Below are 20,712 nucleotides of genomic sequence, written 5' to 3'. Positions count from 1 at the left end.
GAGATGTCTAAGATACAAAAATGGGCATAGTCACATACCATTAAACAGGGACGCGCAGAGGTCAAAAAGCATAAATGTTATTGTGTTTCTCATAAGATTCTTTCTTCTATTTACTACATTCTGAACTGAGCAGACAGTGATCCTTCCAAAGCTACCACAGTCATCATGCATAAATACCCAATATTTCAGGCAGTCAACTGGTACTTTAAAAAAATATTCTAACAGAAGATACAGATGTACCCTGATTGCATGAGCTCCCTCCGTCCCTCAGGGCTACTGAATCCCTCCAAGTGTTCAAGAAGGGTCTCAAACCCATCTGGCAGCAACATAAATGGGTCCAACACCATCTGGTATGATTATCTATTTGCTGTTTGAAAGTCACTTTAATAGGGAGCTATTTGAGTGACGCAAACCAGAAACATGGTGGTATCAGACATAATCCTGTGTCTGGGCATAAAGCTTTTTGTCTGTTGTGAATGCACTTCTGCTTACTCTGACTCAAAAGATCAGTTTGGAGAAAAGTTGTCTGCCAAATGAAGAAATGTAAATGTTAATGAAAGTCTATATACACCAGTATACAGCAGAACCAAAAGAGACTGCATGACTATAACTTGAGCTGCTCCAGGTAACCAGGGAGAGTGCGAACCTCTCTAGGGGGCAGGCTGGGTCCCTTTTATAAGACAATCCACAAAGAGTAAGACCACAGGCTCTTCACTCCTTTTTGTAACTAACTACAATTTACAACTTAAAAAAAAAGTCTTGCTGATGTATTTTATCAGCACATTAGTCTTGATGAACTTTCTCTTCCTTACTTGGATTAAGGCCAAGACTTTGTCTTGCACTATAGCCGGCGGGTTGGTTTTAGGGGAGATGATCTTAACAAGAACACCATCGATGAAGTCCCGGTTGGCAACAAGGACATGAAAGCGGTGACCACAGTTTTTCACGCATGTCTCCAACACCTGAATAAACAAGTGAAAATTGTAAGGAAAATGAAAATGCTGATCAATCAGTGGTTTTGACAATTTGGTGTCAGTAACCAGGAAGTTAATTCTTGGTATGTCGATTCAAACACACAGAGACCACAATCTTTTACCAATGTTAGGCAGAACAAAAAGCTAGTCCTTAGGCAACTCATGTCAAGGAAGCTAAATAAAGTATTTGACTATGTTAATAAAAAAAAAAAAAAAAAAAAAAAAGGAAAACAATAACATCTAGTTGAAGGACTGACTCTTCAGAAGCCTAACCAAGCACCACCTTCCCCAGCCCCACATCCTGAAGAAACTCACTGTTAGTGCCAGCATCACCTCTCGGTAGTTTTTATTCCCATTCAGCCTCTTTTTCACAGCCCTGATGGCATCCTTGGGGCTATAAGAAAGGGAAAAGGGGCTTTAACAGATCTCTTCAGGAATGCCTCATCTGATAAGGGTGTTGTAATAGCAGATCTGACTCTTGCACCACTTTGTTCGTTTGCCTATTCACTCTTGATTCTTATTTATTCAGTATCTTTATTATTTATTAATATTGTATCAAACCTGCTGGAAGGCAGGTGAAGTATTCTTTCAATGTGTAAATAAGCTGGGATGTGTTTGAATATGAATGAATGGGAGACTATAACAATACAGTCATACTGAAAAGTAATTTATTCATGAAGCTTCTGATAGTGATGGGGTGCTCTGTAATCTGCTTTGTGTCTGAGAAACTCAAAGTTTGTTTCTGGCTGTTTTTGACAGGGAATAGACCTGTTGTCCGCATTTTATATTGGGCTGTAAAACAAGGAATGTCATTTTGAAACAAAGACTGCTGTAAAACCTGGGGTGGCAGGGTGGCACAGCAGCACAGCAAGTAGCGCTGCTGTCGTGTGAGAGGACATGGGTTTGATCCTGGCTCAGTCTGTGTGAAGTTTGCATGTTCTCCCCATGTACACGTGGGTTTCCTCCAGGTGCTCCGGTTTCCTCCCACAATCCCAAGACAGGCTGTTCAGGTTTCCCCATAGTGTGTGAGTGACACAGAAAGAGTGTGTTCCATTGATGTATGGATGAGTAACCCATTGTAAGTAGTGTATCCAGCAGTGTAAGTCACCTTGGCGATTAAGGTGTGTGGGCTGATAACAATACATATAAAGTAGTTCATTGGAAGTCACTTTGGAGAAAAGCATCCGAGTAGTTAAATGTAAAACCATAAAAGCAGAACATCCAACCTGTGTTAGGACTGGCTTAAATAAACTAACACAGGCCTAAACCAACCTACCATGCAATATCTAGTTAGTATATAACATTTTGGATGTGAGAAGAGAGCCACAGTAGTAAGTGATATTCAACTGTTCCAAAGCCCCCTCACAGAAATAAAGACAAAGATAACTGACTGAACACAATGGCGCTGCAAAGGCACAAGGAAGTGATGAGTGCTTTGGCCGTGGTGAAAAAGGACATGTTCCTAAAGCCTTTACTGGAAAAGGCCTGTTTCGAGGGCTGACAGTCCTGCCTAGAACTTTTATCAACTGTAAAAGAACTGACCACCTGAGATCTCCCTATCTAACCACTGAAAAAAAGAGATGAAAGCTTGAGGTTGACCATTAACTATATGGTCCTACATAAGGTTACATAGGAAGTGGAAGGTTACACAGGAAATCCCTCCTGGTGGCTTACCCAACTACTACTCTGACCAAAGTTGACAAACAATACCAGTACTACACTGTCATTGGTATTGTCAATGAGTTTCAGTCTATAACTCCCCAGAGTCAGTTTATGACAATTGACCCACATCTTACAAAAAGCAGGCAATTAAGAAGACATATACAGAGTACAGGGGAGCGCGGTGGCATGGAGGGCTTGGCCTCTGCCTGCTCTCTGGCAGGACTGGGGTTCGAGCCCCGCTTGGGGTGCCTTGTGTCAGACTGGCGTCCCATCCTGGGTGTGCCCCCTCCAGCCTTGAGCCCTGTGTTGCCAGGTTAGGCTCCGGTTCGCCGCGACCCCACTCAGGACAAGCGGTTTCAGACTGTGTGTGTGCGTACGGAGTACAGCAAGAATTTACTTCGCACAAAGAAATGGAATGCATCGTGTATTTGAGTCAAGTTAAAGCACTGATAATGGATTAAAAACATATAAGAGTTTGGCTGCAGGTGCACTATCTGTCTAAAGGTAAATGGAAGAAGTGGGCTAAAGGTCCAACTGGGACATAGTCCCAGGTCTTCAGACCCATGGGCCCATTTACTAATGATTTACCCTGGTTCTCCATCATGCCTTGGAGATAAACACATTCTTGAGTTCAGATCAATTTATATAAAGCGTGTTAAGAGCTGACAGACTTTATTGTAAAGACAGCTGAGGAAAGTTTTCCAAGATGACAAGTCCCTCAACAAATGAGTTCAGAAACCAGGAGCTCATTTTACCAGGAAGACAATGAAGGAATCACATATTAAAAGCTGGACAGATGAAGAGAAATATGAACACCAACACAAAGAACGACATGCAATGTTTATACCAATTTTGTGAGGAATTTAATGCAACCCAAATAAGTAAATTTGGTTCTCAGTCATCTGTTCCAGGTCCAAGACTGCCCAGTCTGGAGCTCTGAAAGCCCTGCTACAGAATCATAGCATAATCAAAGGCATAAACAGCAACAATTACACAAGTAATAAACTACTGAGCTACCTTTTGATGCCCCTGCTACTGGACTGCCCTGCAACGAAACTGTGAGCCAGGGAAAGATTAACAACAGATTCTCTATCTGAGACAAAGTAAGGAATCATGAGGATTAAAATGGATTAAGAGAGGTTCTGAGAGATCTGTCCAAGGTTAATCACCCTGTGGATGCTCTAAAGGGTGGTTGAAAAATATTAGTATATAAGGAAATATACACTTCTTCCTCACCACCACTGCTATGTTATTTCCAAGTACAGTCCCCAAAAATAGCATTTCAATAAAGGAGCTTTACCAGTTATAAACTGTATTAAAATTATTTTCTAAGATGACAGAATGGCACATTGGCACAGTCTGTGGCACTGGAGTCTCATAACTCCCAGGCTGTGGGTTTAGATGTGGGTTTGAATCCAGCTCAGTCTGCATATTCTCATGTTTGCACGAATTTCTTCCCACTGCTCTGGTTTCTTCTCAGAGTCTAAAGACGTGTGAGTTCGTGATGCAACATTGCACTTACGGTATCTGTGTGAGTGTGGGGATTTAAATTTCTGTATTTTTAAAATTTTAAAATACATTTTGAAATGAGGCAAAAAAAAGTATTTCTTGGCTTGACTAGCAGTGATGTACATGAAAATGTGTGGGACATTTGGATTGCTCTGAGTAACAATCACATATTGTTAGCTCATGCTTGCAACACAGCTGAAATGTCTTTCTGAAGGGTGTCATACAAACAAACACTGATCACAGAGCTGAGGAAACTGGAAAAGCTGAAATGTTCACAAGTTACACCCAGCAGGTGAAAATTTTCTGTGGACTTCAAACTTTGTGACGTTTTGCAACATAAGGTGCAGTCTTCACAGACTCAACAGATGTCAAAAGGGAGCAGTGTGTCTCCAAGGAGACAAGGTTTCAGTGGTATGGTGATCTGTGCCAATCCTGTGGGTAGGGTGTGTGTATCACAGAGAACAGCCAGCCAAAGTGAGAGGCCTAATGTGTGGGCCTTTGGAACGACGCTGGAACGCGGTCTATACACGTCTGGAAGACGACAGAGGATTTTGGACTTGTAAGGACTTGCTTTCGTACCCCAACACGGCACTCTGAGCTGAACTACAGACCTTGTTATAAAATGAACTAGTCCAAAATGTATAAATGCAAGCTAATGAACAGTATAACAGACACTGGAAACAGTCATTTCATACCATCATGTGGGTATGTCAATGACAGCTTGAAAAACCCCACGTCATTTGACACCATCCTTCCCAGTCCCTGTCCCCATTCTTTTACCTGTCCAGTGTCAGATTTCCTATTAGGCAGTGCAGGCATAGTGCCTAAGGCCTACAAAGGTGGGAAAAATTTATAAGGAAAAAAGACAGAGACAACGTAATACAACTAAAACTTCTAAATTACAATTCAGATACATAATTTGAGAACTTTTAGGCATTTCCTAAGAATCCTTCTTTCTTCAGCTTCTCCATATGGTTTAGCATTAGTTTTAAGTTTGTCATGTCAATCAGTGTTTAAACCTTTTTGCACATTTCTAAGAGAAAGTGCCTATAAAGGCATATGAAGATTAAAATCTTACCCTGTTCCCATCCCTACCCTCATCCCATCTCCCACTTCCACCCCCAATCTCAGACACTGGCACTGCTCACCCCTCCTCAGTCTCGTTGATGATGTCGCAAATCTCCATGTTGAGGGTCCAGTCTTCGCTCTGCAGCGAGCCATCTGTGGCCTTTTCTGAGGAAACCATGAAAATCCACCAGGGTGGGACCAAAGGGAGAGAGAGCTGTGAGTACTGGGACTTTTGTTTACCATCACATCCTGTTTTTCCTAAAATATCAAAACAATTACAGTAAAATACAAAGAGGTTTGGATAATAGCTTTGCATTTTCACTCTGTCTGTGGGTTAAACATCCTCAGGTAGAAAATGGTTAGATGGATATGCCTCACAAAGATGAAAACATGAATCAACCATGGTATCTTTCCATTTATCTAACTAGGGTATCTATCTTCACCTTCTAACATGTGCTCTGAACATGCTGAGGAGTTCGACCTTTGATTCTTAGGCTGCTGTTACCACACAGTCTACATCACTCATTAATTGTCTACTTGGTCTTTTCTTCACAATCACACCTACACTGAATGTGGTGTCAAGAAAGAGGTTGTAAAGCATCCACAAAAGAGTGCCAAATGCCCAATATGGCTTTGAAGGAGCACCACCAGTACCATGCCAGTGTCTGCCTACACAAAACATAACTGTTCTGCCATACCGTATACTCCTGAGACCCAGCAACAAAGGTTTCTGAATATATTTCTAAGATTTCTAGAAAGTTGCCCAAGCTCCTCCCCCAAACATGTGACTCTCTTAAAAACAAGTGGTCTGGGGTAGAGAAAAATGAATGGCTGGGTCTCAGGACAATATGAATTGTGGTAAACATTTTAAGATGCCAGAAAATTCTAGTAACTTCAATGAGAAAACATCCAATAACACAATGAATCTAGCAGGAACAAGAATCATAAGATTTCATTAAGCACCTCTGGAAGAGACTGCATGAAGCTAATGAAAAATACAGTAAAGTGCCAAATGAGAGAACATAAATGGCACAAATAATGAGGGAAAACTAATAACTAACAGAACACTTAAGCAACTGAATACTGTGAAACCTTTAGTCCACAGTTCTGTGGTACCAGCTGGCGATCCTTAGAAACACAATTCCACCGGCATCAATAAATCACCAAGCTCTCAGGTAACTTTCATGTCACCTTCACATAACAAAATCCATGAAAATGGGGGGCTAAAAAAGGGCTTCATGACATGCAAAATCAAAATGTAATAATCTGAAGTAGTTCAGAATGGGAGGACTCTGTGTTCATCATGGGCAACAGGTATGCTGTTCACCTGGACTTCCCCTCTGACAGGTGTAGATTGCTGATTGACGTGATGGCTATGAAGTTCGATGAATTATGCGATTCTGCCATTTTGTTATTCTATGTAATACATTAACTATTATTAGAATCACAGTTCTAGCTCTTCGGGCCAAATGTTGTGGTTTCCAAATCGGCACAGGGTGCAGGAAGTCAAAGACAGCTGGCATGCGCCTCTTCATTTCACACTCCTGCCGATTCATCGCTTTTTTCGGACTGTGCCGGACCAGCCAGTGCCACCAACTAAGCAAGGTGCAACCTCGAAGCTCTGCAGGGAAGTGTTGATTCAGTGGATGGTGGTGATACTACAGCTTCATTGCTTGCAGGCAACATGCCTTCAACCTGAAGCACACAGCCTGAGGTGCACAGCCTAAGCTCATACTTATGCAATTATCTAATTGAGACCAAGAACGAGACCAAGAACAGATTTTTAACGGTCACGAGACACTGGATCCAAACTGCAAAGCTCTGGGCCCACAGGGGGAGGGAATCAACATCCCTGCAGGGCAAAGTCCTTTTCAGCACCAGGCTGTACCACCCTTCAAGTGGCTGGGGTAAGCGTTCCCATCTCCGATGTTCTCACAATACCCAGAGCAGCCGTGCCAACAGCACAACAGGAAGCCCTAATGATGCACTGCCAGAAATACCCTGTTGATCCCTGGGTTGAGCTGCTGGGTCACAGCAATGCACGCTCTAAATAAATACCTAAAGAAATACTATGTCCTTACTGGCACCATAGTGCTGTCCACATTTTTAATTACTATTATTTATGACACATCACCAATCTGACTTTCATTGTAATTAATGTACACTTGGCAAAATAAAATGATTTATACATCTAAGCAATTTCTACTGTATCAGTTAAGGGTAAGTACCTTGATCATGGGTACTACAGCAGGAGGATAGTTTTCCCAATGCAAAGTAACAGCTCTAACCACTACACCACCTGCTGCCCCAAAAAAACTTGCACTTCCAAATTTAAATCCTCAAAATTTTCCTTTTAAAAGTTCATGATCAAAAAAGAATGAAATAATCATTAAAAAATAGCAATTGGCATCACTTTAAAGTGATCATGTGATATCTGATCAAGCCCAAAGTTACAAAGTGAACAAAACTCTGTTATTCTTCTGTCTGTTCATTTGTGATCCTGGTTTACTTACAGTGTCAAATCAACAAACACGATATGTCAAAGGCCCCATATGTGTCTCGTATGCTTGAACTAGAAACAAGGGTGAAAGAATAAGCATTGTTCGGGTCGAACAGGGCAGCCAGTGGATGCAAAACCATTCTCTCACCCAACTAAGGTCATTCTCCCTGCCATCTGTACCTCCCGGGTAATGGATACCCGGCCTCAGCCAACTGTGAAGGAAAACTCCATGCGCGGGGATGTGGTTCAATCCCATTTCCTCTCGATCACCTGATCTGCATCCTGACGGCAACTGTCACGTCCCAAGTAGCTTGCTGTGGTCCACTTGAAACTTCTCAAGCCTGTCTCTCATCATTCACAAACACATGGAGAGAGCAAATGACAGAAAATCCTTTTTTTTTTTTTTTTTTCTTTAAACAATGGTTTCAGAATCGGTGTTGTTCGTAAATGTAAAACACGGTTCTGAGAAACCACTGTGGTAGTTATGTCTATGGCTTGCACTCATCTGATAAGCAACACATGAGATTTGAGAACTTCTCACACTGGTTTAACAAAGCAGTGTTACAAAGCATTGCTAACAGGAGACAGCAAGTTTTCTTGCAAGCATCTGCCATAAGCATTGGCTGTAATTAAATGTCAGCCACGGTGCCCAACTCATCAGAATGTACAGAGGTGATGCAGAGGCCAGCACAGGGTGAACTCTGCGCTCTGTTGCCAGGGTGACTAACGCAGAGGCAGGCATCGATACACACTTCCCCTCAGGGTGGGGAGAATCAGCCCTCTACTGCCATTGACACAGAATGACGTGATGAGTACCTCTGAGAGATGTGTCTCCAGAGGATGGGTTAAAATGTGTAGCACCACAGTCAGTACTGTCCCTCCCAAAAAAAAAAAAAAAAAAAAAAAACTACTTCGCACAGGTATACCGATATCCGTTCCATTCATTTACAGTCCATTCATCTTCACAGCTGAAGTTTAATGAAAAAATTAAAAATATCAAGCATTTTCTACTTTATTTTTAATTTATCAATCTATTTTCCAAAATTTGTCTGGAACAGAGCCCATCCATCCATCCATCCCGCTTGTCCTAAAAGAGTCGCGGTGGCAGCAGGGAGAGCAGAGAGGCCTCAGTAAAACAGTCAAACAAAAAGTGTGCATGCCGATTAATTCAACTTCTATAATATTTAGCTACTGTATCGTGTTCCTGCGTATTAGCAATCAATAAGATAAGAACCGCTGAAGATGTTTATCGGATCAATCAGTTCACAATTATGTTAGAATAGGAGTTTATGGAGAGAATGTACCAGTTATCTTAAAGTTTAAATTTTACATAACATACGCCAGTTAAGTAACATTTGATTTAATGACCTTAAACTGGTGATAGGGATTTGTTAGGTGACTCTGAAATTACAAAGACTTCCGGTCTCAACTGTGTTAAGTTGAGGAGCCAGTATATTAAAAGAGAACCAACTGATCACTTTTGTTGGGGGAACACAGATTTAGTGTTTCACAGATTACAGTACAGAAATCATTGACTTTCTCATTCTTGGTGCTTATAAAATATTTAACCAGAACAACTTTGTTAATGTAGGGTTTGATCTACTGTGACCTACAGTAGGATGATGGTAAGACCTTGTGCAATGATCTTTTATGAAGACCATATCGCTTATTCCAACCAACCACATTTAAGAAAAAAAACAATCATTCCAAAGTTATCTTTAAAACACAAGCTAAGCACAAGTAATCAGGCTTGAGGCAGTCACAGCACACACACCATACACCGTTCTTATCACAAATTACGGCCAGCACACCAAAACCAACCAAAAAAACAGGCTTGGCAAAAAGCGTACAATAATTGACTGGAAGTGACAAGGACAAGTGTCAGTGTGTAGTGGCAAAAATGCCACAAAGACGACACAAAAATGAGTCACGCAGAATAAAGGCCGGTTGCAAAACAGACAAGAACACAGAGCCACAAATTTAGCAACACATAAAATAACCTTTTCCATGTACAGAATGTATAAATAACAGTCACTGAAAAACAGAGAATGGCAACTAAATTGTCCTCAGTTGGCAGAAAAAAAAAAAAAAAAAAAAAAAAAAAAACAAAGTATTACACTGGTTATCTTTTCCTAATTTTCTAGTTATTTTAAAAGGTGTTTTTTAGAAGAAGAAAAATTTGCTACAAAAACCTAAACGCAAATATATAAGGCATGAGCCCTGGTCACAAGCCATCTTGCACCGACTGCTGCAGGAGTGCAGAACAAGGCACCTCCAACTGGATGACAACATCTCTAACCATAATGCTAACTAGTGCTTCATTTTATTAATACATGATATTTTTCCTCTTCTTACAGCATCTAAGTTAACAGGGTTTTAAAACCTAACATCACAAGTCCCATTTAGCCAAAATGAGCGGTAAGGTGGAAAGGTGAACTAGTGGAACCACAACAAAAGAAAGGTCTTGATGAGGAAGACACACCTGTAACTGTCTATTCCTCAAATTACTGTGTGAAATCCCAGTGTGGGTGGGAGTCAGACGGGTGTGGTTAGTGTTTGAATCTGTGTTTACAAAGAGCAAAATATCTTCTCCTTTGCACTGTCCTTCAAGATTTCCAATTCAAGGATGCTAATAGAGTCTATGAGGATTTGAAATCTTAAGGAAAAATAACTCCACACTAGCAGAAGGTCACACACAGACTGAATCCCCATGTCTTCTATTTTTTATTTTTTTAAATGGACATGATTAACAACTTGACTTTAAACAGAAGCAGGAACCAAATCTGTCTAAATATTAGTCTAGAATTATATTCCACACCCTCCAGTCCTGTCAAACACACACAACAACAGCTTTACTGCAGCTACACACTTCAACCAGCACCAGTTGAAAAAGAATATATGAAACGGTCAGAACAGGCTGGTATAAAGGGTTGCTAGTAATATATTAATAAATAAGACAAGAAATTAAATGTTAGAATAAATTACAAAAACTGTAGAATTAACCAGCACTACCATGGGTACAGTGAGTATCTGGCCTGGGTTTATCTACAATGAAGTATGTCGTTATTACTGTGCTAGTAGTTATGCTGATCTCGAGTTATAAAAAAAGACAACTAATACTAATAATAATAATAAATTATTATTATTATTATTATTATGTGAGCTCAGACTGCCAGTCTGACTGACAGGTCTCCGAACCTCACCCCGACCCGAGCCACCAGGCTAGTTACATGCTCGAAAATAGATATGTCACTTTTACTTTATTCATGAGGATATTTTCTATGTGCCAGCTGACTAAATCGTGTTATTTGTGACATTCATTTCTGATATTTTATGATGGGAAAACAAGAGGAGAGTCGACGACGAGGTCGCGCTGGCTGTGTGTGTCAGCTAGGCTAACGCGACAAGCTAACCAGCTGCGTCAGACAGAGCCAATGGCCGCTTTCAAAACACAGTACGCGGCTCATACCTACCTAAAACCCATTTTTAAACAATTCAGACCGTAAATTGGTGAAACCACGCGTCGTAAGGGTAGGTACCTACCTATACACTGGCCGACCGGGGTGCTGTACGGGTTCCCCAATAAAAACTCCATCTTGGTGACAACAAACAATTCCAGCTGACTGGTAAGTCACAAGAACAGAGCGCATCGTACGTCCCGCCAGCCGAGCAATATCATTGGTTGAAAAAAGGGAATGATACATTCGATTTGACAGAGTCCACATCAGTTAGAACCTCAGTCACGAAAGCGATACGCCCAACAGATGGAAGCGGAAATTATTAAAAAAAAAAAAAAACTATACAAATGCCTCATGGGAGGTGTAGTCCAACAGAAAATAACGATGATTTTTGATTCAAATGCATACTTTGAACAACGTCAAATAACATAAACTGTATATAAGACAGTACTAATGATAATATGATACGCAAAAGAATTTGTAAAAATGTCAATACACTTTACAAAACCATACTTTATGTATGTACATATGTGCGTGAACACATTTACTAGTGAAAGTTTAAAAGTGAATTAAATCATGTAGTCTAAGATATGTTAATCACACAATAACCGTGGGAAAACAGGTTTTTACTCAGCATGCAGCTATCTCAAGGCCAAGCGGTGAAAACATGTCAGTCACTGGTAGGGAAAGTTGTTTTGCCATCTGGTGTTCAAAAGTGAATAATACTTAAGCTATCTAAAAAAATCGATGGATTTCATTTATTTCGTTTGACTGAAAAATCCACCTTTCTCCTTTGAGCATTACTGTTTTACAAGGACGGCAGTAGACTGTCATCTTGGCAATTTTATTTTTTTGGCTCTTGCTCACTGATGGTGTCGTTATACTGTCTTCCCTTTTTTTAAATATAATAAGAAAGTCTTGAGGCCCGAAGTTCTATCTAATTTGTTATCCCTTTCCCTAATGGTACTACAAGTATTTCTGTATATAAGTATGAGAGTATGTAGGCAGAAAGTAAAACCATATTATCATTATGCAGAGCAAAAATCTCTAAAATATAACAGTGAAGAAGAGAGCTGCGGTTGCTAGGAAACCACCAAACAAGCGCCGTCATGACATGGGCACTTCTTATTTATCCTTTCATCTGACGAGTTTCTCCAAAGCGACTTATAGACTTAGATTAAGGTGCTAAGATAGTTACAGTGATTTGCCAGTTTATATACCAGGGTAATTTTCACAGTATCGATTCAGGGTAAGTAACTGGATAAAGAGTACTTTCAGCAAGACAAGAGCGGTAATTCGAACCGAGGACCTTCCGATTCCAGTGGAAACGCTCGATAAGCATAAGGGTACGTCTACGGGGTTGCGTTTACTGTAAAAATGTTAATTCATCTGTAACATGGGCGCTCATTCTGAATTTACTGCAGCTGGAATGAAACACTGAACAACATCTGCACAGATAAAAACAGTTATCTATTTTTCTTCCTTTTACTGAGACACATCAACTCAAGTTACATGAATGCACTCTTTTCTACTAGTTAGTATCTTACGATATTATCTTACTAACTGATCACTGGTATTTTGGAATCTGCAAACACCGTACCAAAATTTTAATAATTAAGTTTGGGTTACGGCATTCGTGCAAGTTTTTTTGTAATATTTTCTAAATGTGCAAGGAGACATGCTGACTGATTTTTATAAAGAGTAAAAGTAATAAAAAAAATGTGAAATTTCCTGTTTTGTTGTAAAATATGAATTTTACTGGGAACATACACTGGATAGGTTGGTAGTGGTAATCATAATGGGAGCTAATGGGTAAAGGAATAGATATGCAGAAACTTCTGTGTGTGTGTGTGTGAAAGGGATCATATAAATCAGTATACACTAAACCATCACTGACAGGGAGCCAGGGAGCCAACTGAAGATGCCAAATATGTATAATATATAATCACAATAATACATATACATATGTACATGTATTATATATATGTAATATAAGTGCCAGTGCACCAGGATGAGCAGTGTGTACGACACGGTGGAGCCCAGTGTGGTGGACGAGGAGATGCTCCAGAAGGCCGTGGAGGAGCAGGGACCCCAGGGTCAAGCGGGACGCATTGCCCGGGACGAGGGGGTCCAGTACCATGAGGTGTGCCAGCTGTGCTTGGACTACAGGAGTAAGTGGGCAGGTCACTCTTTGCCATTGGACCACTGCTGTGTGTTTGTGGTGTCAGCCTGTTTGTGTGTCATTGTTTTATTTTGATGTAGACATTTTAAAAATTGACCACTTGTGGCAGTTCACTTCGCTGACCAAGTTGCAGCTGGACAACAACATCATTGAGAAGATCGAAGGACTGGAACGTCTCACCAACCTGGTGTGGCTGGGTACATACACACCTACAGCATGTTTTCTTATTAAATCAGGAATTAAATAAGATTTTCATAGTTTTGCTTCACTGAGCAACAACAGCCCTGGACTGGTCCAATGAAGTGGCTATGTAATAAGTCCTGGCTATGTATCTATATCCATCTGTCTGTTTGTTTGATCTCATCATACAATCAAATCTGATCAAATTCTAACCCGTGTGTCTTGTCCTTCCGCACTTTTGCACAGACCTGTCATTCAATAAGATTGAAGTCATTGAGGGACTGGACACTCTGGTCAAACTGGAGGACCTGAGTTTGTACCACAATCGGATTTCCATTATCGAGAACATGGATTCTCTTCAGAAGCTGCATGTGCTTTCGCTTGGAAACAACCTCTTACGTGATCTGGATAACGTGAGCAATTTGTAACTTTTTACACATCTACCGAGTCAGGCACTGAGAGACCAAAAGAAGTAATTTATTATGTGATTGCAAATCTGTATTCCCTGCATTTACTGTACAGGCAGTCCCTGGATTACGAACGAGTTCCATTCCTAAATCTGTCTTTAATTTGGATTTTTACATAAGTTGGAACAGTTAGGTACGGTTTGTGTCTAATGTCAATTAGTCAAATGTTTGCCTTCGTATATAGTGTATTGTGTGCTTTTCTATGTATAAAAAACATTAAAGAAACACTTCCAGATACACTAAAACATCTTTAACATAACACACACACTTTCAGAACCGCTTGTCCCATACGGGGTCGCGGGGAACCAGAGCCTACCCGGCAACACAGGGCGTAGGGCCGGAGGGGGAGGGGATACACCCAGGACGGGACGCCGGTCCGTCGCAAGGCACCCCAAGCGGGACTCGAACCCCAGACCCACCGGACAGGAGTGACTGTGGTCCAACCCACTGTGCCACCGCGCCACCGCGCCACCGCACCCCCTTTAACATAATAATAATAATAATGATAATAATAATAATAGTACAATGTAATGATAATAATAGGGGGGTGCGGTGGCGCAGTGGGTTGGACCGCAGTCCTGCTCTTCGGTGGGTCTGGGGTTCAAGTCCCGCTTGAGGTGCCTTGCGGCGGACTGGCGTCCTGTCCTGGGTGTGTCCCCTTCCCCCTCCGGCCTTACGCCCTGTGTTGCCGGGTAGGCTCCGGTTCCCCGTGACCCCGTAAGGGACAAGCGGTTCTGAAAATGTGTGTGTGTGTAATGATAATGGACATAGAAAGAGATAATAATAATAAATGTTACTACAGTATTTATGAGAGAGAGAGAGAGAGAGAGAGAAAGAATGTGTGTGTGTGTGTATTTGCTTTTCCAATGTTCGTTGGCATTTCACCTTTTTCCCATATCTTTATTATTTCCACTTTAGTTTAATTCATGAACGTTTTTCTTTTCTTTGATGCATCACCATCACTTGCTTCATATTCATGCTTTGGTGCCAAGAAGGTAAAAGCAAAAAAAAATTTAAAGCCAAATACAGTAACAAACATGAGACACTTAACAGCCACGTGGTCCATGTCATACTGGGCAGGTAAGAGACTGAGGTGTGTGTGTGTGTGTGTGTGGACCCAATCACGGGATCTTTATTGTCGGTACACAAGGGAAGAGGTGACATTTGTGGTTGGGGACAGGCATGGATCAGTTGATGCACAAACGTAGGTCTTGGAGAGAATCCGATGTCGTAGTCGAGGAGGTGATGCATATGTCTGTAGCCGTGGATGTCAGGAGCAGGAACGAGGGACTGAGGAGAACGAGGGACTTGGAAGGACGGGTAGGTTGTCGTGTGTTCACTCGAAAGTACTGGAGAGACGGGTTTTTCAAATGAGATTCTGCAACCAGGGTGTGCAGGTGCAGCTTCTTTATGCCCCACTGTTCTGATTTCGGGCAGGTGAGGACATTCAGGGTGAGGTCATAGGCGTGACAGTCCGACTGAAAAGAATGAAGTCTTAGTCCTACCTCAGCTCACGTGCCCATGAGTGGACGAACCACTGTAGACGTGCAATGTTTTGATGCGTCGCAAAGTAGGGCCCGGTTGTTAATACGAATCATTGTATGTAACTCGAATTTTTAATATAGTAGTCTTTACGGGGCCTTAGGGTGTCATGTTGAGACAACACGTGGACAGGAATCATCGGACCCAGAAGCAGGTGTTTATTCTGTATCCAAAAACCAAAGGGGCAGACAGAAGTGAGGTCGGGGATAAGCAGTGGTCATCCTAGGAACAAACATCATCACCGGGGCAAACCAGAATCCGAAATCCAAAACTGACAAAGGGAAGGTCAGAAAGCCAAAAGACATGATCCGAGGGTGGTGAGGGTGAAACAAGGGACCGGGAACAAAGGGGTTGGTGAAGGAAAAAGGAGATAGGAAGCAAAGCACGATGCAGGGGGAAGTAATCGCTCTAGCGAGGTTCCGCAAACTGGTGTGGCTAGACCTCCCTTTTATGTTTCTACTCGTTGATGTGCTGCAGGAGTGTTCGCCCCATCTGATGTTGGCAGTGTGACAGGGGGTGCGGTGGCATGGTGGATTTCACCTGTGCCCTCTGTGTGGCGGGTCTGGGGTGCCTTGCGGTGGACTGGTGTTCCATCCAAGGTGTGCGCCCTGTGTTGCTAGGTAGGCTCTGGCTTGCCGCAACCCCATTTGGAGCAAGCGGTTATAGACATTGGTTGATTGGTTAGCTTTACGGGGGGGGTCGTAAGCACGGGTTTTACATAAGTCTGACGTTCGTAACCTGGGGACTGCCTTTACATCTCTGCATCAATTGTCAGTAACTGCTTTCCCAGTATAGGGCTACTGTGGTCCAGACCATATAATGGAAACGTAGGGCATGAGGCAGGGTACACCCTGGACAGGATGTCAGTGTATCACAGGGAAATCACATACACACTTACACAAAGGGCAGTTTAAAGCCCCATTTCACCTGAAACATCTCTTTGGACTGCGGGAGGAAACCGCAGTACCTCGAGGTTACCCACGCAAACAGAGAGAGAACAAACAAACACTGTCTAAACTCATAACCCCGAAACTGACCCACCAGCGCTAGGCCCTCTGAGCCACCATGCTTGTTATTTACTTTTAAATCTTTAACCTCCAAGGTATGTTAAAAACACATTATTTGTTACTAAGTTACTTGCCACCGTCTGCTTGTGAATTTCAGGTTGTTTACCTACGAAAGTTCAAGAACCTGCGCACCCTTAACCTTGCAGGAAACCCTCTTTGCAAAGAGTCCAACTACAAGGTGTTCATTGCTGCTCATTTCCCAGAGCTGGTCTACTTAGACTTCAGGATTTTAGACAAGCAGACAGTAAGTAGCTGAAACTTACAGTGTATCTACAATAAATCTCGATAAATCTGATGACTGAAACCATTAATGAGAAAAGAAAGGTTTGTTTTAGTGTAATATAGTGGCATATTTCTTCCATGAGTAATGCCAAAGTAGTGTCGAGGGATACCTTTGTGGACGTTTTGACAACCCAACACAATAAAATATGCCAGGAATATATCAATACACAGGAATCTCTTCCAGTGTTACTGTATGCAAAAAGAGGAAATGGCATCCATGATTTAAGGCCCATGTAATGTCATAGAAAATATAATAAAATATACACACACACATACACGCACTGTCTGAAACCGCTTGCCCCAAGTGGGGTCGCGGCAAACTGGAGCTCAACCCGGCAACACAGGGCGCAAGGCTAGAGGAGGAGGGGACACACCCAGGATGGGACTCCAGTCTGTTGCAAGGCACCCCAAGCAGGACTCAAACCCAAGACCCACCACAGAGTGGGCACAGGCCAAACTCGCTGTGCCACCACACTCCCAAAAGGAGTAATTGATTTCTATAATTCTATGCATGCTAGTTCTTTTGTTGAATTAAATAACTTTATTCCGAAAAGTTTAAGGTGAAAATATATAATGGTAGTATTACAATTTTATGAATAAATATCTCTGATTTTCTTTGATTGTATGGCCTGCACAGCGTGAGGAAGCTCTGAGCAAATACCAAGTTGTCATTAATGACATGCGGAAGGAGGATCTTCTGGAGCTGAAAGCACTGGATGTGAAACGCCGAGACGAGGAGGAGCTGCAGCTCCACAAGGCAAACCCAAATCTTTTTTTTCTGCATAGTTCTGACTATTATTTGTCAAGGCTCACTGCAAACACAAAACCCTCTCCCATTTAAATGACAGTGAAATTTAATGTTCAGAATGAAAAGTGCATCATGTTTAGAGTCATATCTATACAGATGTGGCTGAGTTTTATGGTTGTAGAGATCACTTTGTTCACAACTCGTAAGAACCTCTTCCTGGTACAGGATGCCTTTGTGGAGTTCCTTAACGGGCCTTACCTCTTTGAGAGCATGTACGCAGATGATACAGAAGCTGTCAAGCTGGCCTACCTGCCAGGAGTACCCCAGCTGCTGGACTCATATCCTGAAGAACAAAGGATGAATGGACTAATGTTGTATTTCATAAATATTTGACACAGTGAGCAACACTGGTGCCATATTCAGATGTAGGTTTGAACCTAGCTCAGGTGGTGTGAAGTTGGCATTTTCTCCCTCTATGTGGGTTTCTTCCAGCTGCTCTGCTCTCTTCCCACTGTCTAAAGACATGTATTTCAGCTAAGTTGGTGACTCTAAATTACCCTTAGTGGGTATGTGTGTGTTAGTGATGGTGTCCCATCCAAGGTGTACCCTGCCTTACACTCTGAGCTTCCAGGATAGGCTCCAGAGCACCGTTATCTTGCATTGGACAAGTGGTTAATGATATTGAAAGGAAGTAAGGATTTTTATGAGCAAATAGTTTTCCTTGACATTACTGCTAACATTCCAGAGCCAGATGGTGGCGCTGTGCATGCAGGTTTTTGAGATGGGCCTGGAGCAACATCACAGGAGGAAGGCAGAGGTCAGCTGCTTTTTTGAGTGCTCCCTTGAGGCTGTGCGTGAAAACCAGCAAAAGGCCACGGAGTTGGTGGCAGCCTTCGAGAGTTGTAGGAGAGAGGTAAGCTCTCCATGGTGACTAGAATCTACACGCTACTGTCCACTGATTGGGATTGCAATTTAGTATTATTCATTTTGTTTTTCATCTCTGTGGAAAAGGATTAAAATGTTTAAGGCAACATCTTGCACCAAGACACGGAGCCAAATGATGATATAACTAGAATGATCAATGATTTGATTTTATTGTGAACATATAACCTGAAAAGCACTGTGTGCAGACATTGGTGAAGATGCAACAGACCACAGACCCCAAGCTGTTGGAAGCCCAGCAAAAGCAGCATCTTGATGAAACTTGTCAACTTCGTGACAAACTCATGATTCTGGAGCTTCAGCTGGTTGATCAACTTGAAGTGAGGCTTTGCAATGGGGGTTTGGGCCAGGGGCAACTACTCGGAATGACAGCTGTTTGTTACCTGAATGACAGTTTTTTCGTACCTAATGGTGGAGTTTTACTAAGAGCCCAATAAAGTTCTCAGGTCTCCAATACCAGGCTGCTGGGTATGATGTGTAATCCACAATACCTGCTTACAGTGGACACATAAAATGGTTACAGGATAAGAAATTATTGCATTTATCCATATATTCAGGTTATTATTTATTAACATACATTACATTATGCCCGTTTAACCCTTTGTGTTCCAGGAAATTATCAAAGACTTTGAGAGGAACATCACTGACATGGTTGGAGGATTCATTGAGAGTGTGCAAGGGATATATCCTTTTATAACAACTGCTTATGACTTTATTTTTTTTGGGCCATGTAGTTCAGAAGAACATACAAGATCGGGGCACAAAATTATGTTTTGTTTCATGTTTTACAATTTCTCCAGAGAGAAACAGTTTATAAACAAAAACCATAATCAGCAAGGTTAAAGGAAGCACACTTACAAAAGGATCCAACATAAAGAAATTGTGCAAAATAGCAACGTATTGAGGCCACCTCACTTTATTTTGGGCAAGTTTGGCCACTTTCTTGCAAGAAAATGATTTTGAAATGAAAATGCCAATTATGACATCATGGTGTCTTTATTATAATATCAATAGTCATTTTGCATCTGACACCTTAATATTTTATCGTAATTTATTGTCCATCCACCCAACCAGGAAAATTAAGCCAAATCACCTAATTACTGTTAATATCAATACCTGAGGGTGTACATTCACTGAACGCATCTTGAACTTAACAAGGCCTCACATTCGCCCAGTGTCGGGACCTGGAAAACAATCACAATGAGAGGCTCCAGGAGATCGCTGTGGCAGCTTTGGACAAGGCAGCCGCAAATGAGCTGGAGGAGGACATGCCTGAAGGCGAACAACTGGTTACTGTCCTGCTAGTGCCCTATACACTCAAAGCTTGAGTTAAACTTGTTTCTGCACTTCACCACTACCATTTATCTGTTTGACTGTAGCAATCAGTTTGTCTGACTCCACCACATTACACGAGTAGCCACACAGAGAATTGAAAGTGAGACAGGAAATATGAAAATGATTGAGAAAGATAGTATGATGCAAATTCATGTAGCTATTAGGAGAACAGGAGAGAAATTTGCCTGAAAGAAATGGGTTTTGAGAACCTTCTTGAATGCTGAAAGGGATTCAGCTGCTCTGAGGGACAGAGAGATTTTGTTTCACCCCATCTAAGCCAAAAAAAGAACCTATAGACTTTTGTTCTTGCACCCCTTGTGCGTGAGACCGCCAAAGGGCTAGAGGTGGAGGAACTTGGTACTCTTGTTGGGGTGTTTTGATTGATCAAGTGCATCGGCAACTCCTCTTCAAGCTGCAGTCTCACTCTGTTCCATGACTCTGTTCCAGCCGTTTTTCGACAAGGACACGGTAATGAATGCTGTCAGTGCCTCCCATGATATCCATCTGCTGAAGATCGACAAACGGGAGGACGAGCTTGTGACCCGCATCAATAGCTGGATGACGGTTCTTATGAAGTCGGTGAGGAGAATGAAACCCATGGAACATCTCAAATGAGCCCTATCACACGTATTTCTGAAGGTTTTTCATTTTGCAGATACAGGATGCTGAAGGGAAGCGGAATCGTAAGCGAATTTCTGAGATTCATCACTATATAGACTACGTAAAGACCCAGCTGGATGAAGTGACCCTTCATAGGACCCTGTGAAAACCAGAGGACAACTGCTTACAATATAAA

General features: G+C 41.9%; 2 protein-coding genes across 6 annotated transcripts in view; one reads left to right on the top strand and one right to left on the bottom strand.

Moving 5' to 3' along the window:
* Positions 1–11,356, bottom strand: part of tom1l2a (target of myb1 like 2 membrane trafficking protein a) — a 24,682-nt gene extending 13,326 nt beyond the window's left edge. For all 3 annotated transcript variants that reach the window (XM_018754716.2, XM_018754717.2, XM_018754718.2), the window contains exons 1-4: positions 11,257–11,356; positions 5,294–5,378; positions 1,290–1,368; positions 813–962 (exon numbers count right to left, since the gene is read on the bottom strand). In XM_018754716.2, the coding sequence (XP_018610232.1) occupies positions 813–962; positions 1,290–1,368; positions 5,294–5,378; positions 11,257–11,308 (366 nt within the window). In that variant the 5' untranslated portion in view covers positions 11,309–11,356. The remainder of the gene's footprint in view (positions 1–812; positions 963–1,289; positions 1,369–5,293; positions 5,379–11,256) is intronic.
* Positions 11,312–20,712, top strand: drc3 (dynein regulatory complex subunit 3). Of its 3 annotated transcripts, none has more exons than XM_018754721.1 (13): positions 11,312–11,339; positions 13,168–13,342; positions 13,434–13,550; positions 13,780–13,946; positions 16,707–16,853; positions 17,529–17,648; positions 17,865–17,977; positions 18,378–18,552; positions 18,770–18,901; positions 19,194–19,264; positions 19,747–19,870; positions 20,364–20,495; positions 20,572–20,712. In XM_018754721.1, exons 2-13 carry the CDS (start codon positions 13,183–13,185, stop codon positions 20,680–20,682), a joined length of 1,569 nt encoding a protein of 522 aa, XP_018610237.1. In that variant the 5' UTR covers positions 11,312–11,339; positions 13,168–13,182; the 3' UTR covers positions 20,683–20,712. The 3 variants fall into 3 exon arrangements, with proteins under 3 accessions (XP_018610237.1, XP_018610236.1, XP_018610235.1); XM_018754720.1 differs by lacking the exon at positions 11,312–11,339 and adding an exon at positions 12,286–12,517; XM_018754719.1 differs by lacking the exon at positions 11,312–11,339 and having other exon boundaries at positions 12,286–13,342.

This window comes from Scleropages formosus, chromosome 8 (genome assembly GCF_900964775.1).
Source record: "Scleropages formosus chromosome 8, fSclFor1.1, whole genome shotgun sequence".
In the NCBI taxonomy this organism is placed as follows: domain Eukaryota; kingdom Metazoa; phylum Chordata; class Actinopteri; order Osteoglossiformes; family Osteoglossidae; genus Scleropages; species Scleropages formosus.
Note: the sequence above shows the minus strand (reverse complement) of the source record. Positions and strands in the feature narration are given on the sequence as shown.